Source organism: Crocodylus siamensis, chromosome 2 (genome assembly GCF_052110815.1).
Source record: "Crocodylus siamensis isolate JL-2025a chromosome 2, ASM5211081v1, whole genome shotgun sequence".
Taxonomy (NCBI): domain Eukaryota; kingdom Metazoa; phylum Chordata; order Crocodylia; family Crocodylidae; genus Crocodylus; species Crocodylus siamensis.
Window position 1 is genome coordinate 89,461,930 of NC_143396.1, and position 27,771 is coordinate 89,489,700.

A 27,771-nucleotide genomic window follows, 5' to 3' on the forward strand; every position below is an offset into this window, starting at 1 on the left:
ATCGTGCCTGACCAATCTAGTCTCTTTTTATGACCAGGTCACAAAACGCCTCGACGCAGGAGGAGGGGTGGATGTCGTATACTTGGACTTCAGGAAGGCCTTTGATATGGTATCCCACCCCATACTGGTGAACAAGTTAAGGGGCTGTGACTTGGATTACTGCACAGTCCGGTGGGTGGAGAATTGGCTGGAGGGTCGCACCCAGAGAGTTGTGGTGGATGGGTCGGTTTCGACCTGGAAGAGTGTGGGCAGTGGGGTCCCGCAGGGCTCGGTGCTTGGACCGATACTCTTTAATGTCTTCATCAGCGACTTGGACGAGGGGGTGAAATGTACTCTGTCCAAGTTTGCAGATGACACTAAGCTATGGGGCGAAGTGGACACGCCGGAGGGCAGGGAACAGCTGCAAGCAGACCTGGACAGGTTAGACAAGTGGGCAGAAAACAACAGAATGCAGTTCAACAAGGAGAAATGCAAAGTGCTGCATCTAGGGAGGAAAAATGTCCAGCACACCTACAGCCTAGGAAATGACCTGCTGGGTGGCACGGAAGTGGAAAGGGATCTTGGAGTCCTAGTGGACTCCAAGATGAACATGAGTCGGCAGTGTGACGAAACCATCAGAAAAGCCAATGGCACTTTATCGTGCATCAGCAGATGCATGACAAATAGGTCCAAGGAGGTGATACTTCCCCTCTATCGGGCGCTGGTCAGACCGCAGCTGGAGTACTGCGTGCAATTCTGGGCGCCGCACTTCAAGAAGGATGCGGATAACCTGGAGAGGGTCCAGAGAAGGGCCACTCGTATGGTTAAGGGCCTGCAGGCCAAGCCCTACGAGGAGAGATTAGAGAAACTGGACCTTTTCAGCCTCCGCAAGAGAAGGTTGAGAGGCGACCTGGTGGCTGCCTATAAGTTCGTCAGGGGGGCACAGAAGGGAATTGGTGAGTATTTATTCACCAAGGCGCCCCCGGGGGTTACAAGAAATAATGGCCACAAGCTAGAGGAGAGCAGATTTAGATTGGATATTAGGAGGAAGTTCTTCACAGTTCGAGTGGCCAAGGTCTGGAACGGGCTCCCAAGGGAGGTGGTGCTCTCCCCTACCCTGGGGGTATTCAAGAGAAGGTTGGATGTGTATCTAGCTGGGGTAATGTAGGCCCAGCACTCTTTCCTGCTTATGCAGGGGGTCGGACTCGATGATCTATTGAGGTCCCTTCCGATCCTAGCATCTATGAATCTATGAATCTATGAATCTGGGATATTAAAACACATGCTGTACCCTCATTTTGTACATCAGTTTGCAGATAGGCTACTCAACTTGGAATAAGTGTGGCAGAGCAGCCTTGGTTCAGCCTCCTTTTTCTATGTCCCTGTCTAACATTTCTGCCAAGTGCAAAAGGGAAATTTACAGCATGTAACCATCCTTTCAAAAAGGGTGCCCAGTTCTGCATTCCATCCTTTTTAAGGGTTAATCATCAGTTAATTATTAGCAGGACAGTGCAGAAGGCACTCATTTTCTCATGTCAGTTTTCCAGCATTACTACACTTTCATGGAAATATTCCAAGCAGCCACAGATAGCTGGATAAGTTTCCTGTAGAAGAATCACTTAAATCTGCTCTTTTCCCTATGTTGGTCAAAGGGAACCACTGGATGGTTTCCAGCTCTTGCTGATTTGAGGTGTATAGAAGAGACAGCAATGCCAATTGTGATTTTTAAAGCATTTTAGTACCACTTTGTAGCTTTTCATAAATTTCTGTTATTTAGAAATAATTTAAAATGACTATATATGCTTCTTTTTTAAAACATATGCATGTTTTAGATGAACTGTGAAGAGGTTTTACAAACTTCAATACTTTGTACTTTATCATTTTTACATATTTTCTAGTAAAGATGTTGGGTGTTAAAAACCTTTGTTTATTTTAATGATGTTCTTTCTAAAATAAAGAATTCGAATATATATAATTTAACCTGATGTCCTTTTTATTATGGTGCCTTTGATTTCCAGGTAGCGTAGAACAAAATCTGATGCCTCCACTTGAAATATTTTTGTATCATCTTCTAGTGAAGCCCTTTTCTTATAACAGATTTTTTTGCTAGTTGTGGAGAATATGCTTTCCTGATCAAGACAATTAACCAGTAACACTTGTTACTTATTGAAAACACATGAACGTAGGTGCTATCTGAGGCTAGATAAATGATGTTAATGTGCACTTGATTCTACTGTACCAAAATGGTATTACTTGTGTGGTGTTACATTTACAAGTTGTTCCCATCTCATCCCTCCTGATAATCTCAGACTAGTAAGTGAACAAGATACAGGCATACCTCGGAGATATTGCGGGTTCGGTTCCAGACCACCGCAATAAAGCGAATATCGCAATAAAGCGAGTCACACGAATTTTTTGGTTTCCCAGTGCATATAAAAGTTATGTTTACACTATACTGTAGTCTATTAAGTGTGCAATAGCATTATGTCTAAAAAAACAATGTACATACCTTAATTAAAAAATACTTTATTGCTAAAAAATGCTAACCATCATCTGAGCCTTCAGCGAGTCGTAACCTTTTTGCTGGTGGAGGGTCTTGCCTCGATGTTGATGGCTGCTGACTGATCAGGGTGGTGGTTGCTGAAGGTTGGGGTGGCTGTGGCAATTTCTTAAAATAAGACAACAATGAAGTTTGCCGCATCAACTGACTGATCCTTTCATGAAAGATTTCTCTGTAGCATTCGATGCTGTTTGATAGCATTTTACCCACAGTAGAACTTCTTTCAAAAGATCATAGATCACCATAACAAATATAATAATAATGAAAAAGTTTGAAATATTGCAAGAATTACCAAAATGTGACACAGAGACACGAAGTGAGCAAATGCTGTTGGAGAAATGGCACTGATGGAAAAATGGTGCTGATAGACTTGCTCGACGCAGGGTTGCCACAAACCTTCAATTTTTAAAAAAACGCAATATCTGCGAAGCGCAATAAAACGAGGTATGCCTGTAAATGTTTTTGAAGAACACTCCCGTAATAATTTATACCTCAAGCTATAAAAAGTATCAAGGTGTTCTGAGGACAAATATGTGAATAAAAATGTATACTCAGGATTTCCGTCTCCTTTGAGGTAATGCAGTAAGGTCCAATTGAGGCACACTGGCAGGATAACTTGATAAAACTTCATGTTTTACTACCACTCTTGCTGCACCAATGCTGTGAACAAAAGATTTCTCTTCTCAGTGCCTTTATTCTGGTATGGTTTACTATCACTAACTTCATTTGAATAAGAGCAATAACAATAAGGAGTAAAGAGCGTTAATTTTTAACACTTGTTTTGTCTGAAGTAGAAAATGAAGTGCTTTGTTTATAGGTTACAAACATCAAGTATAACAGACTAGTAGATAGTTCTGTCTAAAAAGATGTTACTTCTTTATAATTACATTTGTATGTGTTGCTAAGGCACATAGGATTCCAAAATATTTTCTCCTTCTCAGATAAAATATTCAGGGAAACTATCAGGTTCAATTTGGCTGACTCTGTCTTTGGATTTTTCTAAAAGACCTATGCCAGGTAAAAATAATATTTAAAAAAATATTCCAAGTAGGGACAATTTTGAAGCAAATAAGTATTCCCTAGCAACACTATGCTTAAGGACTTGACAGCAGTTGACTAGAAATAAGCTAAAATAATGGAAAATGATTAGTCCACTTCCATTACACAAGCTAATAGAAATACAGCTATAAATGTGAACCAAGTAAATACAGTTTTAAAACTACTTCTTCCATGTATTAGTAATAAGTGTGGTTTTGGTCTCTACAAATAGATCTCAAGATTCTTGAGAAATACTGAACAAAATGAGTAGCATTAACACTAAAAATTAAGCTGATCCCAGGTAGCTCTACAGGTGTTATTAATGTGATACAGACTTACTGCACAGTATAATACTTTACAATAAGCCTTCCCTGGGAGCATGTCTATATGTACACCTTATTGGGAGCAAACCTGCTCCCAATGGGAGCAGCCAAGTACAGGACTGCTCCTGCCCTGCTCTGCCCCCCTGCAGCTGGCAGGGAGAGCTTCAGGCTCCCCTGGCGTGCTAGCCCAGGAGCTGGCAAGGTACATACGGGCCAGTCCTGATGTGCACAGGGCCAGGAGAGCTCTGCTGTCTGCAGTGGCAGCTGTCTCCTGCCGTGTGCTTATCAGGAGGGGTCCTGATGTGCACAGGGCCGGGAGATAGCTGCTGCTGCAGCCAGCAGAGCTCTCCCAGCCCAATGCACATTGGGACATACAGCTGCCAGTGAGTCCCCTTCTGTGGGGAGCCAGGAGCCACACAGTGCTGGGATGGAGGTGGGGAGGGAGAGCAGAGAGTGACTTATCCCAGCACTGATTGGCTGTCAGCTCCTGGGGTGCAGCTGGGAGCTAACCAGTGCCAGGACTGGGGACAGAGAACTCCCCCTCCTCCCCTGCATCCTGTGGCACCCTGCTGGTGTGGCTGACTGGGAGCAAATTTGCTCCTGGTCAGCATCTATATGAGTGCTATTGGGCAGTCACTACTGCACATTTTATCTAGTACCTGTGCAACAAACTAATTTGTTGCACAGTGATTTACTACATGCACATGTAGATGGTGACACTTTACTGTGCACTAAACTATGTCGTATAGATGCACTTCCTGTGTTTTTAACTTAAAGTTACGCTTTAATCTCTGTATATTCTGTTTGTCTCAACTGCCTTCTCGCTCCGTTTTTCCACTATTTTAAAAAGAACTTAATGTAAACATTTAGTTTGCAATACCTGTAAATCACATTATTCATAATGTAGCCGGAATTTCATCACATTCTTAAAATGCTTTTAGCCTGTTGTTTATAAATATATATACATGCCTTATAATATTGATTATATTTCAAAGGATTTCATGGAGAGTGAGAATCAGGTCACATTACAGTTCAAAGTGGATCACTTGGGTAGAATTTTTTTTTAATCTGAATCATCACTGCTGAAGTAAGAGCTGTCACAATATTCTGCTGTGTAAAGGAATTTATGAATGGTTGGGTTCATCTTTGGTATCCAGTGTCTTGGCACCAAAAATGTTGAAAGGTTGAACAAATCCACAAACACTTTGTACCTGTCACTGAAAAATAAAATCAAATGTATTAATATTGTTATGTTGGCTTAAAGGAGCCATTACTCAACCCATACACAGCCTAATTATGGGAACCTAACCAGAAGACCTCCCTAGTTTTTGAGGGGTATACTGTATCAGCATTGCCCCAGAAAATTCTAATGGAAATGTCCATTAGTAATGTTTTCAGGTGTGTTTCATTGAGCATAGCAGCCCAAACTGGAACTGAATGCAAAAGGTTACTTTTAATTAATGTGATTACAGTATGGGCTTTTGTACCCTGATATTTTTTAGTTTTGAGCTACAAAGCACAAACCACTCAGCAAAAAACTGCTTGGTTGCTGGTCAAAACCACTTGTGCTCTTGCTTCTATTTGTAGTCTATACATACTTCAAATTCTTTCAATTGACTAAAGTTTTAAAACATTTTGTAGGGCTTTATTAGTCCAAGATATTACTGTATTCAGACACCAAATTAAAACCTCTACCAACCCAGGTTCTGATTGTTTTATAAAATTAATGATAACTTGTATCTTAGATATCATTGCAGGGAGCTGAACTAATATTGGGACAGTTGCTAATATCCAGGTAGTTTGAAACTTACTACATAATATCTTATTCTGAAACCAGAAACAGGATAGCTACATTCCTGCAGTGATTTGGGTGGACAAAATAGCACTGCTGAATGACAGGGCAGTTTAATCCAGCCATCTGCAGTACTCTGCCAGTAGCAGAGAACACAATGTCTCCAGTTTAGGTAATCTCATTAGAGTTAAAGAGATTGTACATGGTGCAAAAGAATGATTATTTATTCATTTCTATTTTAGTGGTTTCTAAAGACCTTCAGGGTCAGCAGACCCCCTAGTACAATATGCTGATAGAGAATAATTGTTGTCCCCAACCATCTTAGAATCTATAGAGAGAGAAATACGAGAAGAACAGTGGACAAAATAAAATATAAAGTCAGGAAGAGGACAAGGTAATGATCTGATTAGTTTACTAAAGTAGAGGTAATAACATACTAGCTACCTAGTCATTGTTAAACAATTTGGACATTTGCTAACCACAAAACCTGCATGAGGTATATCAATTATGATTGGGGATCCAGGTTTTGTGTTCACTGCAGAAAAACACAGATTTTCTTTTTTAAAGGAGAAAAATCACAGATATCCCCCTTTAAAAGAGAAAAATGCAGGAAACTGTGGGCTCCCCTTGCAGGCTGGCAGAGTTCCAGGCTGCAGGGGGCTGCTTGGGGCTGCAAGGAGTGGTAGAAGGGCAAACAGGCAAGGGGCGCCACATGCATGTGCCCTCACACATGCACATGGCACCTGGGCAGCACTGGAAAGCAGCTTGCTCCAGGTAAGTCTACAGGGGTGAGGGATGGTCGGGGGGTTGGAAGAGGCACAGGCCACGTGGGGTAGGGGGGAACAGGCTACATGGGCAGAGGGGTGGCGAGGGCATGTGCCCCCTGAAATTTCTGTGCCCACAGCACGGCGCAAGGTTGCAGTGGGGCTGAACAAGCTCTGGAGGAGTTGTCTCCATGGCCCAGTGTGTGGGACCTGATGCGGAAAGGAGTGTCACACCACGCCACCATGGCTGCCAAGGGAACGCATCATATGCACACCCAGCAGCAATGGGGGTACAACTCCACTCTGCCGTCGCTGCTGCTCCTGTTGCACCACAACATAGCAGTGAGGCACTCTCTCCAGCACCAGCTCCCTGCTTCTGCTGGTCTGGCCTGGCTGCAGCCTGCACCCCACTGGGGACACAGAAATCTTGGTGGCAGGCACATGCCTTTCCCACTGCATCACCTCTGGGCCCCCCTCCACCACTTGACACACACCCACTCCCTTCCTTGTACACTGGTGGCTGGGAACAGGGCAACAAGGCCTGGGTGGGGGCTGTGGATGAAGAATGAGGAGCACCAGCAGGGCCTGGGTCCTGCAGGTGGGGTGTGAAATGCACCAGCAGGGCTGGGGGCCTGTGGGTTTGGAGTGAGAGGCACCAACAGGGCTGGGGGACTGCAAGTCAGGAGTGAGGGGCAGCAGCACGGCCCAGGGATTGTGGGTCAGGAGTAAGGGGCACTGGCAGGGCTGGGGAGCTGTGGGTGGGGAGTGAGGGGCACCAGCAGGGCTGGAGGGCTGTGGCTTGGGAGTGAGGGCATGGCCTGGGGCAGGGCACCAGCAAATTACTGCACCAACAAAAACCTTGTGTTCATCTGATACCTATATATATAGTCATGTTTAATTTTAATTGTGAAAAAACACAGATTTGGGCAAGATGAAAGGTAAGTCAAGTTTCTCTGTTCTTACCTCACTGTTGAACGCAAATACTGGTAGCCTGATGATCCCCCTGTGCCAGCTTTGCTGCCAATCATTCTGTGCACCATGCAGACATGGTTATCTAGGCAAGACAAACCAAACAGCATGTGTCTCACTAAACTAAACAGTGCTGATAGTTCAAACACTCATTAAATCTGGTCAGACAGTGGAATGCATCCTATCATAATTTCATGTGAAGGACTCAGAGACATCTTAGGAACATCTTCCTGGGATTTCACAGAGAGGCTGACCCAGTAGGTCTGCAGGAAGATAGGAGCCCTATAGTATGCTGCATACTAGCTCAGTGGTATTTTTGGCAGCCATGTCACAAATTGAACCCTGTTAGATTCTTTTATCTACACAAAGGCAGAAAAGTATTTTGCGTAGTTGAGAATAGTCATGAGAAATGGGGAACAGAGGGTGCATCTACACAAGACATTTACTGCAGAGTAGCCTAGTTAGCTCAACAGTAAATGTCCAATATTAGGTTGCAGAAAACTAATAAACTCCATAGCAGGGTAGTATTTGTAGATACAAGTACTATCCTGCTGCAGAATTTTTTTACTCGGCAACACCGCATATGTAGATGCTGATGCGGCTGGTTGCAGCACCAGGGTACTTCAGTGTGGGAGATGCTTGCTGGCTAGCCCCACAGTGAAGCACCCTTGTGCCCCAGCCAGTACTTTTGCAGCACTTTGAGCTGGGTTGGAGCAGCCTCAGGCTGGCAGGCTGACTCCCCTGGGCCTTCTGCCAGCCAGGGCTTCTCTGATCTGGCTCAGCATGCTGTGGTCCCAGCTGCACGTGTAAATGCAGCATCCAGGAGCAATAAACTCCAGTGTGATAAGTGTCAGAATTTATTGCGTCACATTAATAGACACATGTAGATGTGCCCACATAGTAGTCCTTTAGATACAAATGTTGACCAAACCTTAGGCACATCATGGAAGTCTTCTGTTTAAACTATGGTAGGTGATAGCCCTTACATATTTACATACCAGATATTAAGGAGGTAGCACACCTCTGTTTTTAGCCAAAAAAAAGTTTCCCTCAGAATAAAAGAGAGAGTTCTTTAGAATTTCATGTAGGACAAAAAAATGTTGATACAGTTGGAAAAAAGGGAAATTTTCTTATGTTCCTATAAGATACTCTATGATAATACAGGATTGAAACTTACATCTCCACTTTGTCATAAGTATATCCATATCCATAAGAGAAGTTAGAAGTTGAAAGGGAACCTGGAAGCGAGGCTCCTCTCTTGAAAAAGTAAAATCCAAGACATCAGAAAATCACTTATCTTAAATTATTCTAACTTATCAGTTATTGTTTTATAATTCCATATTTGTCTAAGTGTGCAAGGTACATGTGTGTATTTTTCCTAAATTTGTGGAAGCAAGTATTCCAGTAGGTTCTTCCACCTTCTCAACATGTTGGTTGCATTCTGTTTCATGTTTGTAACAATATGCTATTAAAAAACCTAAAGGACCAAACTACAGTACATATTCCTAAAACAGACTTGCATTTGAAGCACTCCAAATTCCAGTCTAGTTAGAGCTCTATCTAGATCATTTCAATATCATATGAACATACAACTCTCCCATGCTCGAGTGCTTCAAAATCATTGTGACAACATATAGCGGTGGTGTTTTTTGGTCAGCAGGCATGACGGGATTGCTTCCTTCTGTGGCATCCCAGCATGCTCTGTTCCCCCCAGACAGCTGGAGAGCAGAAACTCCTGCTTGCCTGTTGCTCCTTTCCATGGTGGGGGTACAGTGGGAAGCAGAGCACTGTAGAAAGCTGGAGAGCTGAACAACCCTTGTCACACTCTGCTATAGCATACATGTTTCAGGAAATACTTCAAAAAGAAATGCTTCAAAGATATTCTTCATTTTCTAAGGTCCCCTCTATACATGCAGGCAAAAGTGCAATGGGATCTGATGCATGATTCACACGATCATACCTCCTGCCATACCACATGTGCATGGCAGGAGGCTTGACTGGGATCACACATTAGATCTCATTATGCCTTATTGTTGATGCAGAGGGAGGCTGATCCTGGACTCCTGCACTAGCAAGAAGCAAGCTCCTCTGGCGGGAGCCCCATGTACCCCAGTTGAACACCACAGGAGCAATTTCCCCCACCTCACACATACCCACACTCCCAGGAGTGTGCAGAAACCTCTGGAGACTAGGGGTGGAAACTCCTGGACCCTGGGTATTATGGCAGCCATGATCCTCAGGGCTCTGGGGGTGTATAAAACCCCCAAACCCTGGGGACTGGCTGCCACAATCCCTAGGGTTTAGTGGCTTTATGTTGGGCATGGTGCACCCTGTGACTAGGAACTCAGTCAGCTAACAGAGCTCCCACACAGAGGGAAAACTCTGGTACACATGCAAATCAAAGCTTGAGTGCAACCAGTTGTAAAGTTAGTACACATGTTTAAGGTTTATCATTGCTTGGAGCTTCTTACAGTATGATAGCTACTTTGCACATGTAGGTAGTCTCCAAGTAATTGAACAATTAACCAGGTAATTGTGCAATACCTGTAACATGGCAAGGGGGCCTGCGGATCATTTTTGAAGTACCTCAGCCATATATGTTGGTATATTCACTCACCAGAGTGCTTCAAACAGCACCCCTACCCAGGGCCTAAAGTAATTTCCCAAAAAACTAACTGCAGTAAACTGATTCCACATTGTTTGTATACACAATCTGCAGTCTATAATACATTATCTACCCTTCAGGACTCCATCTTCATGTTATGTATACATTTATGAGCATTACCCCGATAAGCATTGGAGAAACATCACTTGGAATTACCTGTAGAAGTAAATCATTAAAGCTCCCTTCAGTGCTTTGTATGACAGTCTTCTTTCTCCTGCAAAGATATACATTTTTTTAATGTTAATTTTTTGGGGAAATTCCAGTATACGAGAAATAAACTTAAAGATGTCCTGTTTATAAGCCAGGGAGGCCCATCGGGGTAACGGAGGCAACAATCCATTGTTTCATTTTTAATGGCATGAAAAGGGGGCAATGAGTTCAGCATCATACTCTACCTGCGTTTACCTCCAGGTAGCTCTTGTGCCCATTGGATAAGAGGCTGTGTAGGGCACACTGGAAGTGGAAATGGTAAGTGGAAGCCCACCACCCTTACCTGAGATCAAAACCAGATCCTTCTATTCCATAACCAGGCACTCTATCAACAAAGCTGCACAGCTCCCCATAGATTAGAAATGCAAAAATAAATATGCTAGATAGAAAAACAAGTATACATTGTCATCTTTCACTCCCAGAATTCTTTCTTCCAGAGCGACTGTGCCCTGAATTCTACCATTACCTGGAAATCCCCCTATCACGATAAATGAGGATGGAAAAGCAAAATCAAAACCTTTTGAACCTATTTATTTTTTATATAATCTTAAATTAGTTTTCAGCAAGAGTCTGGTTATTCTTATTAAACTGTATTTTTTTTATAGACTCGACTGTAACCTACCTTTACTAAGAAGATGTTCATGGCGTTTTTCATCAAATAATGAAAGCAATACATCTTTTTGCTTTTGAAGTTCAGCCAGCAGGTCTTCTTTTTCTTCTGACTCTGGTTTGGTCTTTAAAATACAAAACAAAACAATCATTTGTTTCGGGAAAATGTGAAGTTCCTGAATTATCTGTTATAAAATTGTGGATTTTAGCATTACACCTCTAGGAATGTATGCATTAAGTTTAAGAAGGATATCTACTGACTATTAGATGTGCCACTGTCTATGCAAAGCATGATTATCACAAAATGCCCCTACTTAGACATGTGTAATTAGCCCTTTGTCACACCCTATTCAAATTAATACATGCACAGATGCATAGTCAATTCATTTTTACTTAAAAACAAAATCCATCCCTCACCTCCATATTTTAAAAAGATATAATCTTCCTTTTAAATTTTAGAAACCATGATTTTGTGATGAAATATTTATACATGCGTGTGCACACACACACCCCAAAACAAAACATTACTAAAAATTAAATGCTAGAATAGAGTGACACTATGTTCACATATTTTCAGTATTTTTGTACATCTAAGTATTTTACACTAAAAAATACGCATTTTTTCTCATGGTAATCTACACGCAGGTATCCCTCATTGCCATATCCTCAAAGGACAACCTATTAAACAATTATAGAATTCCACAGCTCTGCTTCACAGTGGTACATAAAAGCATTTCCTCCTGCTTTGATCCCTGTGGACTTAAGAGTTTTACTCTGATCTGCAAACACATGGAATACAATTCTGCTATCCATATAATCAACAACAAAACTTCCACTGATTTCAGCGGGTCTCAGTTTTACTCTTACTCACTCCCTGGTCCTCCAACCCCCTTTTGGCAACAAATATCACCCGAAGTACCACACATTTTAGATTTGTTTAGATGCTACTTTTTAAAGGGGCTTAGAGTTGCTTGAAAGGGGTGCACAATTCTCCTTAGAAGTTGCTGAAGGCTGAATGATTCAAAGAAAAGAAACAGAAAGTGAAGATGGAATTAAAATTCCAAGATTTTTCTGGTCATACACTTATCACTCGATCGAGAATATCTACCTGGATCATTGCAAATTCTTCTTCTAGACCTTCGAAAACATTCTTTTGAAATTTTCCCCAGAAATCAAATTCTTCTTGCTCAAGTCCTGGTGTTCTTTCCAGCCATGCCTTTATTAAAACAAAGTTTTATGTTAATGTGTGATATTTAATACATTTTGGCATAATTAAGTAGCATAATATAATTATGCTACAGTGTTTATATCAGTATAATTCCTGGTGTGGGTATTCATTACTGAAACATTAGGGTCTACACTGGGATTTCAACTGGTATAATTATGCCCAGCAGACAATCTAGCAGATTCGGAATTACTCTTAAATAGCCACAGAGTTGGAGACAAAGATTCGCCAGTTGTAGTACCTTCCCTAGCACAGGCTCCTTCTAAAGACCTGGTTAAGTCACCTCAACTTCTTTTGCTGTCACTTCTTCCTTTCATAAAGAGGATAAAGTACTACCCTATCTCACAGAAATGATATAAGCATTAGCTTGTCACAAAAGTGTGCTGAATATGAAGAGCCTTAAACAGAGGTGACTGATTATTTTATTGTATTCAAATATGCATTCACTGGCAAAATAAGCATGCATTAATTTAGGAAACAAAAATAGATATAGCAATCCTTGATCAAAAGAATAAATTGGTAAATTCTCTCTGTTTTAAGTCTTTGACTTCTTTTGATCACTGAAAAGGAAGTTATGCAATAAAACTTCAGAAATCTTTGGTAACGTTCCCTTTGAAGAGGACACCATTGGCTTCCATTTTCATCTAAAATAGGTTGATTATTACATAAAAAGGATCGGTAGTCTGGACACATTCATTAATGTAATTTGCTTCTATGCATTAAGTTTAGTACCTCTAATATGAGGTACTACATAAAGGCACATTAGCCCACACTAATGTGCAATAGCAAAGGCAAATTTTTTCTTGTGATGCTCAATGCACAGTAGACTAATTTTATTGCTCATTAGCATGTTTTTTATGTGATGTGCTCATATGCAGTAAAATAGGCTACTGCGCATTACACCATCTGGTGTAGATGTGCCCAGTATTGATAGAAAATGATATATGCTTGGAAACTGATTATCTGTGAAAGTGTATGTCATATTAATCCATGAAAAGTTATATAAAAGTGGTATATGTATGTGTATAAGATAGTGTACAAGTGTGCATAAGAGACCATGAACATGCACTTATTGCTCCTGAATAATAGTTTCCTTCTTAACTTTTTAGAGTGAAAAATTAAACTTGCCTCAAAATAAATGTCAATGACATATTCTGCCAACGTCCCCTTCCCCCGCCCCCCCATGTTGGGTTGGCACTTATCTTTTTCCCTTACACTTGGATACACAGCGGTGAGGACATTACTTGTTCATGGAAGAAATATTTCACAGTTTTCTCATTCTAGAAGTAGTCTATGTCCATGTGAAATGAAACAAGTGTACTTATGACATAAATAGTCAGCAGATAGGCAGAATATTCAGAATTCCACAGGGAAACTTATGTGTTTAATATCCAATTATATTTTTCAGGTAACAAGAAATTATTAAGGGTCAGTAACCAAAACAATTTGGATTAGTGAAAAACCTTAATCTAAAACTGTAAGAAAATCTAAACAGCCAGATTGTTTAAGAAACTGACAATTCTGTTATCCTCTTAGTGAAAAGAATTTATCATTGAAATCAATTGTAAATCTGCATGGGAAGCAATACAGAACTTAATCTTAAATCACATCCAAGGCAGATGATGTTTCTTATATTGAAATGGAAATTATATTTTTACATTCTTATAATATTTCTTATACTGAAAAGGGAATTAAAAAACAATAACAACAAAGAAACCATTACCTCTACTAGTTGCAAAAGTGTTGATTCCTGTTCTGATTTAAGCAAGAGTTCATAATCTTGTCCCTTGAAGTTATCACGATAATGTCTTCTGTTATAAGGGACTCTCAGACTCTGCGGGACACCAATCTTATTCTCTAATAATCGAAACTGTAAGCTCTGAAAACCTGATGCTGGGCTCAAGTATTCTCTTGTGATTAGAAAAAGATAAAACAGTGACATATTATTATAAAAATATGCAGAGTTCCTAGTCCTAATTTATATATAAATTAAATGTTATTGATAATTAGACATGTGTACTTATTAGAAATAGATTAAGTAGATTCTGATATAATATTGTCATTTACTTATTTTGTTGAAAGCTTGGGAGTACAGCCAGATCTGATTTTTAAAGTTTTTAAAAGTAAAACAACAAAATAATATGAAAACATGTCTTTAAGGAGGAAATGTCATTACAGTACAAGTTTTTTTTTCTAAATAGAATCAGCAACTGCATCCTGAACAGAAAGTAAGAAAGTTGTTCTTTCTGAATCTTTAAAATGGAGAAGAATAAAGTCTAAAATGTTCATTAGAGTTTATATTATTTTATAAATAGGAACTAGTATTCTTTTGGACAAAAAAATAAGGCAGGTTTTGTGATGATATCTACTTTGCTGTCTTTTTCAAAAGGATAGACCTATGGCATGCTGGAAGAATTAATTTGTAAGCACAGCACAAATGTAAGAAATGGAGGAATTGGCATATATGGGACTGAAAGTCATTGATTTGATCATATTATAAGAAAATATTGATATGTACCTTATGATTATAAAGGCTTATTTTTTAAATAATATGCAGAAAGTAATTATTCCCCCACCAAAGATGATTAACCCATTGATTTTTCACTCCATTTATTTAAAGGTATAAAAGTTTTACTATAATAACTACTCAGAACCTCAGAGACACGTCCACACATGCAGGCACGTGCACTTGCAGCAGCTCAAAAAGAAGTGGTGCAAATCTGAGCTGAGGCTTTTTGCCTAAGTGCACATGCTGGACATGCACTTTGGTGTGGGGGAAATTGTGCCACTTGGGGCAAAGCAACCCTGCTGGCTCCTTCTAGAGCTACAGCCCATTGGTACCTTGGGACACTACCCATTCTGCCAGCTGGACTGCTAAAGCAGTCCTGAGTGTTCCCTGCAACCTCTACCCACTGCAGCAGTCTGGTAGTGGGTGCTGCTGCCTGGCTGTGATCTGCTGCTACTTGCATGTGGCCCCAAGACTGCATGCCTGCCAAATCCAGATAGAGACTGCATGGACATTAGAGGCATGTACAACTATGGGCCAGCTGCCAGTGGGCTGTGCCAGCCCAGGTGGCCTTTGTGCAGCACTACTGCCATGTCTGCCACTGCCTGACCATCTGGGAAGCTATCGCCCAGAAGATGTTTTCAGGGTCATGGCCTGCTTTGAACTGTCAAAGCATGTCCTCCTGGCCCCAAGTGGTCAGGAGGTCAGCCACCTCCAGCTGGGTCCTAGGTGCCAATTCTGAGCAGGCTTCTCTACCTGGGACCTGCCACTTGCCTCACTAGCAGGAATTCTGGTGTTGCCTTTTTAAAAACTGCAAAATCCCTGATAAAAAAAATCCCAAAGTCACTCTTTAAAATACCCCAACATCCATGTTCTTTCACAAGTAAAACAAAAGAACACTAGACATACATATATACAGAAAGAGAGAGATCAAATCAGTTGGGCAATGTTTTATTGATATATTTACAATTTTAAAGCAATTTGGAAGCCTACCAGTGCCTCCATCTTCATAATAAAATAAATTCTAAATATCTATGCAGTTTGGCAGTGACTTTTGCTTTTTTGCCATTGAAAAATCAGAGGTGCACTTACCCCAATTGCTCACCAAAATGTGCAGCACTGAGCAGCACTGATATGTCAGTGTCCTGCCCCTGCCCTTATCTCTCACTCTCAACCCACAGCCTGCCCCCCGCCCCAGTCCCCTCATTCCTGACCCACAGGGCCAGGTATGTGGGTGAGGGGTTTGTGGAGATAGCTTGCGGGTGTGGGGTTTGTGGATGGATTGTGGGGGAACTAAGGGTGTGGAGGGGGCATATGGAAGGCTGCTCAGGAGAGGTGGGTCCCTGCCCCCCGCAGGGCACATCCCTGCTGCACAGCTCATGGACTGCTCCCCTGACAGGGCCACAGCCTCTCTCAACAGGGGCCACATGCCCCCTCCCCAACATGGCTCAGGCTCATGTGTCCCCCACCTGGCCTCAGCCCCCACTCACTCCCTCATCCTCCCATTGTTTCCCTGCCTGGTTGCAGTCCCTGATCACTGCCCCACCCAGCCCCAGCATCCCTGCATTCACAGGCTGCAGCAGTGGCTGTTGGGGTCACTGGGACCTCATGGCACAGCCCCCCCACATGGCAGGGGGCAGTGGGGATTGGCCCTATCCACCTGGCACGTGCTGCCAGTGCTGCATCTTGCACAGGTGCAGCCTGGCTTGGCAGGGTACCGGGGGTGAGCCCTGCGGGGGGGGGCTCTGCCACGAGACTCCAAGTGGCCCCGATCACTGCTGCCACTGCTGGTAAGCTCGGGCCATGCAGGGGGAAGGGGCTAGGGACAGGTGGGGAAGCGATCAGGGAGGTGGGGAAATGAAGGGGGAGTAGGGGATATCAGGAGAAATGAGTGGAGAGCAGGGAAGAGCAGGGAAAAGGAGGAGACAGCAGGGAAAACAAGGGGACAGCAGGGGAAATGATCAGGGAAGAGGGGAAACGATGGGGGAGCAGAAGACAGGGGAAATGGGAGAGATGGGGAGAGCAGGGGAAACAAGGAGAGAGCAAGGGAACAAGCAGAGGACTGGAGACGAGCCCCTGGGGATGAGCTGGAGATGTTGCCCTGCTCATCTCCAGCCTCCTGCTCATTCTTCTGCTCATCTCCAGCCTCAGAAAGCTGGAGACAAGCAGGTAAATGAGCAGGAAGCTGGAAACAAGCAAGGGAATGTTTCCCAGCTCGTCTCCAGGGCTCAACTCCATGAAGGGCGGGGGGAATGCATGGGGAGCAGGGGAATGAACAGGGAGTGGGGGAATGAATGGGGAGTGGGGGGAACTCACAGAGAGCTGGGGGAACAAATGGGAGTAGGGGGAACAAACCGGGGGATGGGGCCCCGCATGGGTCCCCTCCCCCTTTCTCCAGCCCCCCAACCCCCTACTTACCTGCCACAAAGCCGGGTCCAGGTCCTTGCAGCCTGCACCACTGCTTACCCTGCAGAGGCAGCATGCAATGGCCAGCCATAGAGACACTCTGGCTGGCTACAAGAGCGTCTCTGTGGAAGACTGAGCCTCCAGTTGCCTCAGGGCATGGTCTGGGACCATGTCCTGCCATGCTTTTTTCACCCCCCACAGTATTTTTTTACCCCTGGATATCCAGGGGTCTAATTCTACCCCTGTGCTGCAGATTTGTAGTGTGGGGAACATTTTTTGTTCTCACATGTGCCTCTTGCAGTGTCTCAGATGGGTTTGAGATGCTGCAAGAGGCACATATGCATGCATCTGGGCATGTCCCAGGAGTTTATGGTGGGTTCTAGAGTGGCAGTAGAAAGAATTAGAAGGTAGAAAGGAAATGAAGTGTACAAGAGATGGATGGTGTGACCATATTATAAGTCACATGGGTATTGTATTTAAATGGAAACCAAAGAGAAGTAGGAGAGTTCATGGAACAATGGTGAAGTTTAGGGGTAGGAGCAGAGGACAAGACGAATTTGTAGCTTGCAAACATTTGGAGATACTGGCAGCAAATCAGAGGGGCGCCACCGTCCAGGGGGCACTGAAAACTCAGATCAAACTCCCTCAGCTCTATTTCCCTCCTCCCATTCTGAAAAAAGTTCAAGGCTACAAGACTGCTAAGACAGAAGTTACAGAAAACACTCTGTTTTGAAACATCTTCATGCAATGAGGGATCAGATTTCTGCCTGATAAGCCATTTTTAAGCAGTCTGCAACCATGCATTTGTGTTCGGTCATGGCTATAGACTGCTTTCTATTGCCAGATCAGGCAAAAATCGTCACTTCTATCTGTGCCTGAGCTCATTTTGAGCTACTTTGTGTATCTCTAGACCAGCAGTTCTCAACCTTTTTTGTACCGGGACCCATTTGTAAACATCAATGGCCCGTCCCAACCCAGTGCCCTCACTCCTGACCCACTACCTCCCACCCCCAGGACCCAGCCCCAAGTGTGTGGGGCAGGGGGTGGGTTGTGGGGCAGGGTATGTGTGTGAAGGGGGTATTGGGGGCCCAAAGCAGCCCCTTGCAAGCTGGAACTCTTGCCAGCCTGCAAGGGAAAAGCCATGGTTTTCCACATTTTTCTCCATTAAAAGAGAATCAATTTTTAAAGTTTGCCCACAACCCTTTCATATATTCTTGCAACCTACTTCTGGATCTCAACCTATAGGCTGTGAAACACTGCTCTAGATGATGCTTTTCTTTTTTTGTTCCATATAGAGATAACCTACCTAGGGTTCTAAAAAAAATTTAGCCAGAGCAACACAAAGTTCATGTAGAGCTAGGCTGGTATTTCTACAGTACACTACAGTGTGTAATGTAAATATTCCCATAATCCTTCTATTTATATGGAGCAGGCTCTGGGTTCAAACCCCATTGTCAGCTCTAGTGAAGGCAATTGTGTAAGTATGGATTTATTAGGCATGTAATAAATTGTACCTGAAATCAAAGAAGTCCAAGGCAGTCATTGTTTCCAGAACTGTAAATTGTTCCACAAGTAGCTTAAGGATCATTGAAATCCTCTGCATTCGCGTAACAACCTTGAGCATGTTCCTCTCATCTTTCACCTTATTAAAAAAAAGAAATACCCATCAAAACCACATTGCAAAAAATAAATTTCTTTACATTCTCCCTCTATCTCTGCCTCAGGCTTTTACCAAATGCCCTTCATCATAGTATGTAACTATTAGGGCTGTGCAAAACGTTGGAAGCCGACTGGATTCAGAAGAGATTTGGCATGATTCGGGGACCGAATCTCTGAATCCAAATCGAATTGGAAGCCAAATTAAAAGCTCTGAATCTATTTGAAGCATCTGACTCAATTCAGAAAATGATTCAGAAAAGATTTGGTGATTTGGCCATAGATTAAACCAGCAGCTGACACAGCTGCCTCCAGCTGGTAAGTCTGTTGGGGTTGGAGGAGGGGGGAAGGAAGGGGTGTGAGGGAGAGAGAGATTGGGGCTGTAGCTGGGACAAGCTGCCCAGTCAAGGTGGGGGGTGCAGGACTTGTGGAGGGTGCACGGGATGCAGGCACACCCAGCACTTGGAGCGGGGGCTATGCCCTGTTGTCACTTGCCCAGCCAGGGCAAGGGACTGGGATGCAGGTGCGGCTTGCTCCAGGCTCAAGGGGCCAAGTGGCAGCAGGTCATAGCCCCTGCTCCCAGTGCTGCCATGTATGCACCCTGCACCCCACTGCACCAACTGGTAAATGGCAGCAGGGCAAAGATCCTGCTCCCAGTGCTGCCGCACCCACATCAACACTGGGAGCAGGGACTGTGTCCTGCTGCTGCTTGCCCCCTTCCACCTGGAGTGAGCTGCACCCACATCCTGCTCCCTCCCCCACCCCAGCTGGGCAATCACCAGCAGGGCAGAGCCCCCACTCCGAGCACTGCTGTGCCCACATCCTGTGCCCCCCCCACTCCCCTCCCAAAATAACACGCCCCTCCCTGCCCTGGCTGGGCAGCTTGTCCCAGCCCCAATTCCACCCTCCCCATGACCTTTCCCTCTCCCTTCCCACAACCCCAACAGATTTACCAGCTGGAGGCAGCTGTGTCAGGTGCCTGTTTCGTCTATGGCTGAATCTCCAAAGTAGTGCTAAATCTTTTGGATCTGATTTGGCTGAATCAAATCAGGACAGTGATTAGAATCTCTAGATTGAATCACTGTCCTCCAAATCAGCTGAATCCAAACCCGAAGTGAATACCTGCTGCTTCGCACAGATCTAGTAACTATCTTCTACACAAAATCAAGAAGCAGCACTATGAAGTCATGTATCATATGCAGAATACTAGTTGTCATACTTTTTAAAACTCTATACGTGTTTTTTTTCAATACACACTTTTTTTCTTCTTTTTTCCTTTTGCTTTTACCCAGTGTGAAAAGGAATTTATAAAAGGTGCATTACTTTAAGTAAATGTTTTGGTAAACATTTTCTAATTTTCAGAATGCCATCAACATATTGTAGTTCACTGAACAGCACTATTTTTTTTGTTAAAAATATTGGGCAAATTGTTTTTTTCCATGGTCCAATTCTAAACAATGCAATTAATTTATATAATAATCATTAACTGCTAGATCTGACTTACAAGATTCAATTTAACCAGCTGATCTATATCAGGGGAAGCTTAAGATAAAGTTTTTCACTTTATCAATGCATCGAGTCTATTTCATATCTGACAATTGTCAATAAATGCTCAAAATATTCCTCTCAGACCTGCTGTTTTCAAAGATCATAAAATCATTTATTCTTTTTTTGATATTTCCTCTCAAATGTGGTCATATCATAACTATACATTGAAGACAGCTCTGCTTCTTGTTTCTAGTATTTGGAAAAATATATACTAGCATTCAGTGCCACCACACAGATTTTAATTTACACTTTAAAGAAGATTCCAAGTTAGAAGGAATATTTTCAAAATAAAAATATAATCTTAAATAATTTATTAAAATGAATCAATATCCCTTGAATCCTCTCTTATCCATATACATATGTATATGTATTTTAATTGTGTCCCTATTCCTAATAATTTTTGGCAGTAAAATATTCCCAAGGCTAGCATCCACAACCCATACGAATAGTGGTGTCAGTATGTGTATGTAGTTTGGCCAACATGGTGTCTCCAGGGCTAAATACAGACAGTCAAAAAGCAGGATGCTGAATTATTTCAGTCTTTATAGGTTAAGTCTAAGCTGCGTAGATTGAAATGATAAGCAGGAAAACAGACATTCACTTTTGATTCCTGAAAGCAGTCACATGCCTGCAGTGGCTCAGGAGGGGGTGCGGTTGGGGAAGGGATGGAGATGGGGGGGTGCTAGAATACATTTTCCTGCTCAGCTGGAGCAAACAGTTTGGGCCAAGGCTAGCCCACCCACCCAGTGAAACACAATTTGCCAGGGAGGTACAAAGCATTTTGGGATGCTGGGAGACTGTACGTTAACTTGAATCTGGAGGGAATCTGGGACAAAAGTTAAATAAACTGATTTAACCTAAATCAATTGAGTCTGATCATGAGTGACTGGTGCCTCCTCAATCTGGAGGGGCACCTGCAGAAGCTACTAATAGTGGTGGCCCTGTTGGGGGGGCACCAGCCCTACTGACAGCATCAGTTTTAGCCATCAGGGGGCCACCAGCCCCATCGGGGGGGGGCACATGCACCCCCATGCACCCCCTACCAGTCGTCTATGAGTCTGATACTGCATCCATCCAGGTTTATCTTAAACTGGTTTCAGCCATTTTGAAAGCAGTTTATGTGCACTGAACTTCTGTTGTGTTACAGATTCGAACCGGTTTCTGATCACTTATACTGGTTTATATGTAATTTCTGTCCCTAGCCCATGAGCAATCTATGAGGATCAGTCACTGTAGAAAACAGTCCTTGAAAAGTACATGGATTTACAGATCAAAGTTTCAATAAACAGTTGTTACTTAACTGAACTTCAGCCTTAAAAACACAACTTTTCAGGTTTATGTAATGTTGTACAACTCAAACATTTAAAAATACACTCAGATTTGCTTAGTTAAAATATGTGAACATAAATTACCTTGCCATTTTGAAAGATCACTCGAACAGAGTCCAATTCCCATAGAATCTGCTTAAACCAAAGCTCATAAGCTACAATAAGAAAAACAGCATTTAGTTTGTTATTGTTACAGGTCTGCAAAAAGAAGTAAGAAAAAAATATAGGAGGTTCAGTTATCTCCCTGTTTACTGTTAAATCTTAATTTAAAATTAATGCTGCATGTCCCTAAGATTGGGGGAAGAGTTTTGGGGGAAACTCTGTCTTTTCTCATAAGTCTTGTGTCTTAGGTCCCTCATCATTTTTGTTGTTCTGTGCAGGACTCTTTCCAAACTGTCTGCATCCTTCTAGAATTGTGGCATCCAAAACTAGACATAGCACTCCAGGTGAGCCTCACCAGTGCCGAATAGAGCAAAAGAATCACTTCCCTTGATTAGCAGGTGACACTTCTGTGAATACAACATAGTATGCTGGTAGCTTTTTTTTCCACAAGAGCACACTGTTGGCTCATTTTTCAGCTAATGGTCTACTGTAACCCCCAAATCTTTCTCTGTTGTACTGCTCCATAGCCAATCATCCCCAGGCTGTACTGTGCATGCAATTATTCCATCTGAAGTGCAGGGCGTCACAATTATCTTTGTTGAATGTCATATTATTGATTGCAAACCATTTCTCCGGTCTACCCAGGTCATTCTGGATCCGAGTTCTACCTTTCACTGTGTCTTCAATGCCACCCAACTTTATGTCAACTGCAAATTTGCCAATCATGCACTTGGTTCCATCATCCAAAGCACTAATTAAGACACTAATCAATACCAGACACAGGACGGACCCCTAGGAACCCACATTTGATACCTCCTCCAAAGTAGACATTGGGCCATTGATGACTGCTTATTAAACATTAGGGCTGTGCGAAGCTTCGTTCCCTGATTCAGCTTGATTCAGTGGCCAAATCTCCAAGTCCAAATCAAATCAGGAGACCCTTTAATCTCTCCAAATCGAATTGGAACTCTCTGAATTGATTCAGAAAGATTCAGTGATTTGGACATAGACACAATTGTAAATGTGTTTTCTACATACCGCAAGGCACCAGGCATCTCATGAATACTGTGATAGTGGGGCGGATGGAGTGTCCCACAGGAGCATGTGGGGGCTCCCCAGCACGCTCAGCAGCAGACCTGGAAGTGAACCAGAAGCACTTCTGAGTCCACTGGGGAATGTGCTGGCCGCCCCCCCATGCCTCCCTGGCTCAGTGACAGGTGCCTCCTGGGTCTGGGGGGGGCACCTGGGGCTGCAGGGGGCAGAAGTATTTCTGGTCCACTTCTGGGTTCACCGCTGAGCATGCAGGGGACCCTCCCATGCTCCTGTGGGATGCTCCATCTGCCCCAGTATCACAGCATTCACAAGCCGTGCCTGGTACCTCAAGGTATATAGAAAAAATATTTAAAGCTGTGTCTATGACCGAATCACTGATTCTCTGGATCAGCATCAAATCTTCAGGTTTGGAGTCAGCTGAATTGAATTAGGGACAGTGATCTGAATCAACAAATCAAATCACTGTGCCTGATTCGGGCTGAATCTGAATCAAATATGGCCAATTCCGCACACCCCTATTGAACATGATCATGTTTTAAACAGTTGCACAGTACTTATAATACTTTCATTTAAGCTGTATTTCCTTAGCTTATTGATGAGAAAGTTATAGGAGACAGTGTCAAAAACCTTGCTTAAACTCCAGATATATCACATTCACTCTCTCCTCCCATCCACAGAATCTGTCACCTTATCATAGAAGGTAATCAGGTTGGTCAGGCATGACTTGCTCTTGATTAATCTATTCTGGCTGTTCCTGACCACTTTGCTCTCCTCTAGGTGCTTCACAATAGATTCCTTGAGGACCATGATCTTTCCAGGTATAGTGGTCAGGCAGGCTGATTTGTAGTTCCCTGGACCCCCTTTATTCAAGATGAGCATTATATTTGTCCTTTTCCAGTCATCTGAGACCTTACCCAACCTTCATGAGTTCTCAAAGAGGAGAGCCAGGGACTCTAAAATTACCTCAGACAATTTCTTTAGTACCCTAGGGAGCATCCCACCCAACCCTGCCAACTTAAAAGCATCTAGGCCCTCTAAGTAATCCCTAACCTGTTCTCCTTCTATGAAGCTATTTGTCTCCTTCCCGATCTTTGCTGCTAACTATACTAATCACCTGGTAGCTGTTCCTATTTGTGAAGGCTGAAGTAAAAATGAATTAAATACTTCAGCCTTCTCTGCATCATTTGTAACTAGACTGCCTTCTGCATTCTGTAGAGTACCTATGGTTTCTCTGGCCTTCCTCTTGACATACTTTTAGAATGCCTTTTATTACTTTTTTTCGTCCCTTGCCAGCTTCATCGCAAATCATACTTTGGCATTCCTATTTTTTTCCCTGCATGCCCATGAGATATTCTAATGCTTCTCCACAGTCCTCTGATCAAGTTTTCACATTTTATAGAATTCTTTTTGAGTTTCAACTCATTCAAGAGGTCACTGTGTAGCCAGGTTAGTCTCCCATTGCACTTTCCAACATTAGCTCTTTCTGCCCAGTTTCAAACTTCTGCATGTAAGGCAAATGTGATAACCACTGCACTACTGAAACCTAATCAAGACCATGTCAGGGCTGCAGTCTTGAACCCAGGGTCCTGGCCTGATCAGCATGGATGTCTACCCCAAACCACCACCACACCTTGACAGTGTCAGTCCATTACCCTAATGATGTAGAGATATACATGTAAGCATAAACATATTGGTAAGTGAGTGGGTGCAAAAGCTTGCATTTATTTAAGAATTAATAACTGCATCTGAAATGTAGAATAAGCTTTATATGGAATATAATGGCATCAAATAAAGGATGTAGCAAAAGTATGCTGAATAACAATAGTCTTGTTCTCTCTTGCAGCTTACCTTGATGGGTCACAATAAAAAGATGCTCATCATGGATTTTATTTCCTTTTTTTTCACTCTGAAGCTCTTGAGCATTCAATATTTTGTCCAGCTAAAAAAAAAAAGCCAGTTATCATCCTAGTACTCTGATATTGATTTTAAACAGTTTTCCCCTCAAAGAAATTGAAATGAGTTTTATAAGAATGTTCAGGTCTTCACTTGCATTTTATTCATTTTGAATTTTAACTGGAGTTTCACTATTGCTTATGTTTAGGAACAGAACATTTAAGTTTTTTAAAAAGATACATTGATAGATTCTTCCAGCCACTCTGGAACTGCTTGCAAAGTAAAGTTTTATTTGGAAAACATCACTTTTACTAGGGAACTTTAGAACTTCAGTCTCCTTAGCTGATCAAAGAGAAGGTTAAGATGATTGTTTTTTCAGTCCACCAAAGATTCCCAAATATGGAGTCAAAGTAGAAGGTAATACAACCCAGGAGACAAAAGTAGAACAAGAGCTAATGGGTTTTCCTGGTTTAATTTATTTCTCAGTGAAGGTAAGTAACCAATCGAGCAATGTGCCAAAAGTTATGGTTAGAGACCTACCAAATACATGATTTTTTGGATTTCGTGGATTCCGTGAAATCTGGCATTGCCTGTGAAATCCATGGTTGGGATACTTACTGAGCACTGTGGCAGCTTGTCAGGGTATGGGAGGGGGACTGCTGCCTGCTCAAAGATGCTGGCAAGTTGGCTGCCAACTCTGCCCATCGCTGCTGATTGGCTGCAAGAGTTGCCTGTCATGTGGCCCTGCCCCTCTCCACCAAGCAGTGACAAGGGGTAGGGCTGCATGCTGGAAAGCCCTTGCAGCCAATCAGCAACAGGGGGTGGGGTCACATGACAGGCAACCCCTGCCAACAATCAGCAGAAAGGGGTAGGGCTACTGGACCCCCTCAGCCAATCAGAGGCATGGGGAAGGGGGGGGGGAATGCAATACTGTCCACCCATAAAAGACTGCCTGAGCCCGTGTTTCGCCCATGAAATCAGGAGGCAGCCCCTGTGAATTAGGTAGGTCCCTAGTTATGGTGGATTCTTCGTCACTCAATATATTTAAGTCAAATTGGATATTTTTAGAAACTGCACACTGTAAGTCTCCCAAAGCATTGGGAGGAGGAATTAATTCAGGAAAACCTTAAGGCACTGGTATTCAGGAAAGCAAATTAAATAATCACAGTAGTCTCTTCAGATCTGAACATCTATTAATCTAATATATGAAAGAGTGGCAAAAATCTAGCCCAGTATAGACATTTAGACCTTCCTCTGTTGTTTTAAGCAATATAGTTCCCCAAACCACTGGGACCAGCTTTTTCATTCAAAAAGAAGAGGAAGAAATGTGAAAGTAAAACAGCCAATGTATTCGACAAATCACATGAATGAAATCCATTTTCAACAAGACAGAGGTCCTAAAGAAAAATTTTGTATGACCATGTATGCCTAGACTATCATAATGCACATGCACAAGGTGATGATGGTCAGTGCAACCTTAATTTAGTGTTTGCTCTGAAATTCCCAAACTATTAAGTGCTTGATTTTGTGATCTCTCTTAATAAATGTTTTTAATGAAATTACATAAATATGAGGATAAATTAATCTTTCACTTACAAATATAATAGAGCAACTCCACTGACTTTGACTTGCATCAGTGCAATGAATGAAAAAGTGGGTCCAGGTATTGATTTTAATCACAATGTAATGACCAATTGTAGCTGCACACTGTGTTGAATATTTGCCTCTTGGTAATTTTGCTAAAAAAAATTGCTTATTCTGCTTTACCATGATTTAACAGAATGGTGTATTATATGCATCTCAGTGTAACCCTCTACCTCCATTTAGCTCACCCTATAATTTAGCTATAAAGAACTAAACTATTTAATGTCTAAGAAAAAGAATAAGAGACAAAAACCCATTACAGTTAACTTGTTTTCCTACCAAGTTAAGAAGAATGTAAGCATCCCATTCATATGAACAAGGAAGTGTATGGCTAAAAACCTGGGAATTTAGTAATGTCACACTGAGAGGTAGATTACCTGCTTGTGAATATATCTGGAAAGCTGGAGTGAAACAGGGATGACATCTGATTTACTTGATAACTCTAACTGGCCATTTGCTGACAATGGGAACAAAAGTGCTTATTTGTCATCTCTCAAGTTACTACAGGCATCAGGGCAGTAACAAAACCCAGTGTTCACACTTACTTGTAGATAGTCTCCATAGATAAGCCCACCTTTGCTGGCTTTGTTCAGCCCTTCTTGCGACTTGTCTTGTCCCTCATCTTCCAAAGACAGCTTATTAAAATTGAATCTAGGAATATAATAATTGGATGAAAAAGAGAAAATATCAGATAAACCATGTTGCACTGAAGATAAGTGCACCTTAAATATAGATACTGCTCTGTTTTGGCAGCTCTGTTTCTCAAATACATATAATAAGTAAAATGAACAGTAAACATCCAGCTGTAAACATCAAAAATAGGTAGCCAATCCCTATAATATCTAGGTACGTTAATATAGAGTCCCTTCTAATAACCAGTGCTTGAAAGATTTCTTAGGTAGCTAGCTTTTCTTCAGAGAGGATAATTTACACAATTATTTCATACTTTGATAGTCAATATGCATATTGGGAATTTTAGCCGATATTTTACCTGATATTTTAAAGCGTTTTACCTGAGTTTTACCTGATACTTAAATTGTTAATTCATATAATAGAATAAATAGCAAAAATATACTCACTGATATTTGTTCCCCCAAAATGGACACCCACTCATGGCTCCAGAATCTAATAAAGCAGAGTTACATTCCCTAGGAATATGCTCTATTAAGGTTCCCAATTCTACTGCAGCTTCCTTTTATGTAACCTGATCCCAATGCATAAGCCAATCAGCTACTGCTCTTATCTGCCCATCCCTGCCATTCAGTGGTGTTACAGAAACTGTCCTGAAAGAAACGTCAGCAAATACATGTTTTGTTAGCTGTCCACTTACTTGAATCACCCAAAACAAGAACAGCTGGAATACTCTGTTTTGTTGAATGCCATATGCATTTTCAAATCAGTCATGTACTTGAGCCTTGAAAAGTAATACAAATAATATAGAAATGAGTGAGAGCTCTGAGCACAACCTGAGAGCAGCCTTGAGCCCTAACATTTGAATCCT

The 27,771-nt window shown here is 42.3% G+C and overlaps 1 protein-coding gene across 2 annotated transcripts; it reads right to left on the reverse strand.

Moving 5' to 3' along the window:
• Positions 1 to 1,954: 1,954 nt before the first annotated feature.
• TDO2 (tryptophan 2,3-dioxygenase) lies at positions 1,955 to 27,420 on the reverse strand. Of its 2 annotated transcripts, none has more exons than XM_090036310.1 (12): positions 27,350 to 27,420; positions 26,816 to 26,921; positions 24,582 to 24,672; positions 21,663 to 21,733; positions 18,561 to 18,688; positions 13,858 to 14,044; positions 12,018 to 12,125; positions 10,923 to 11,034; positions 10,247 to 10,304; positions 8,603 to 8,682; positions 7,420 to 7,510; positions 1,955 to 5,117 (listed from the first exon to the last, which is right to left on the reverse strand). In XM_090036310.1, exons 1-12 carry the CDS (start codon positions 27,382 to 27,384, stop codon positions 4,964 to 4,966), a joined length of 1,221 nt encoding a protein of 406 aa, XP_089892436.1. In that variant the 5' UTR covers positions 27,385 to 27,420; the 3' UTR covers positions 1,955 to 4,963. The 2 variants fall into 2 exon arrangements, with proteins under 2 accessions (XP_089892436.1, XP_089892435.1); XM_090036309.1 differs by lacking the exon at positions 1,955 to 5,117 and adding an exon at positions 5,135 to 6,020 and having other exon boundaries at positions 27,350 to 27,418.
• Positions 27,421 to 27,771: the final 351 nt, after the last annotated feature.

What these genes read in the sequence shown, in the direction of transcription:
- TDO2 (XM_090036310.1), bottom strand. Translation starts at nt 27,384, where the DNA reads ATGAGTGGGTGTCCATTTTGGGGGAACAAATATCA. An exon ending in AAGAATTTGCAATGATCCAG is followed by an intron (nt 11,035 to 12,017) that starts GTAGATATTCTC and finishes TGTATTTTAAAG; the next exon opens with ACCAAACCAGAGTCAGAAGA. An exon ending in TATTTGCGTTCAACAGTGAG is followed by an intron (nt 5,118 to 7,419) that starts GTAAGAACAGAG and finishes TTTATTTTTCAG; the next exon opens with TGACAGGTACAAAGTGTTTG.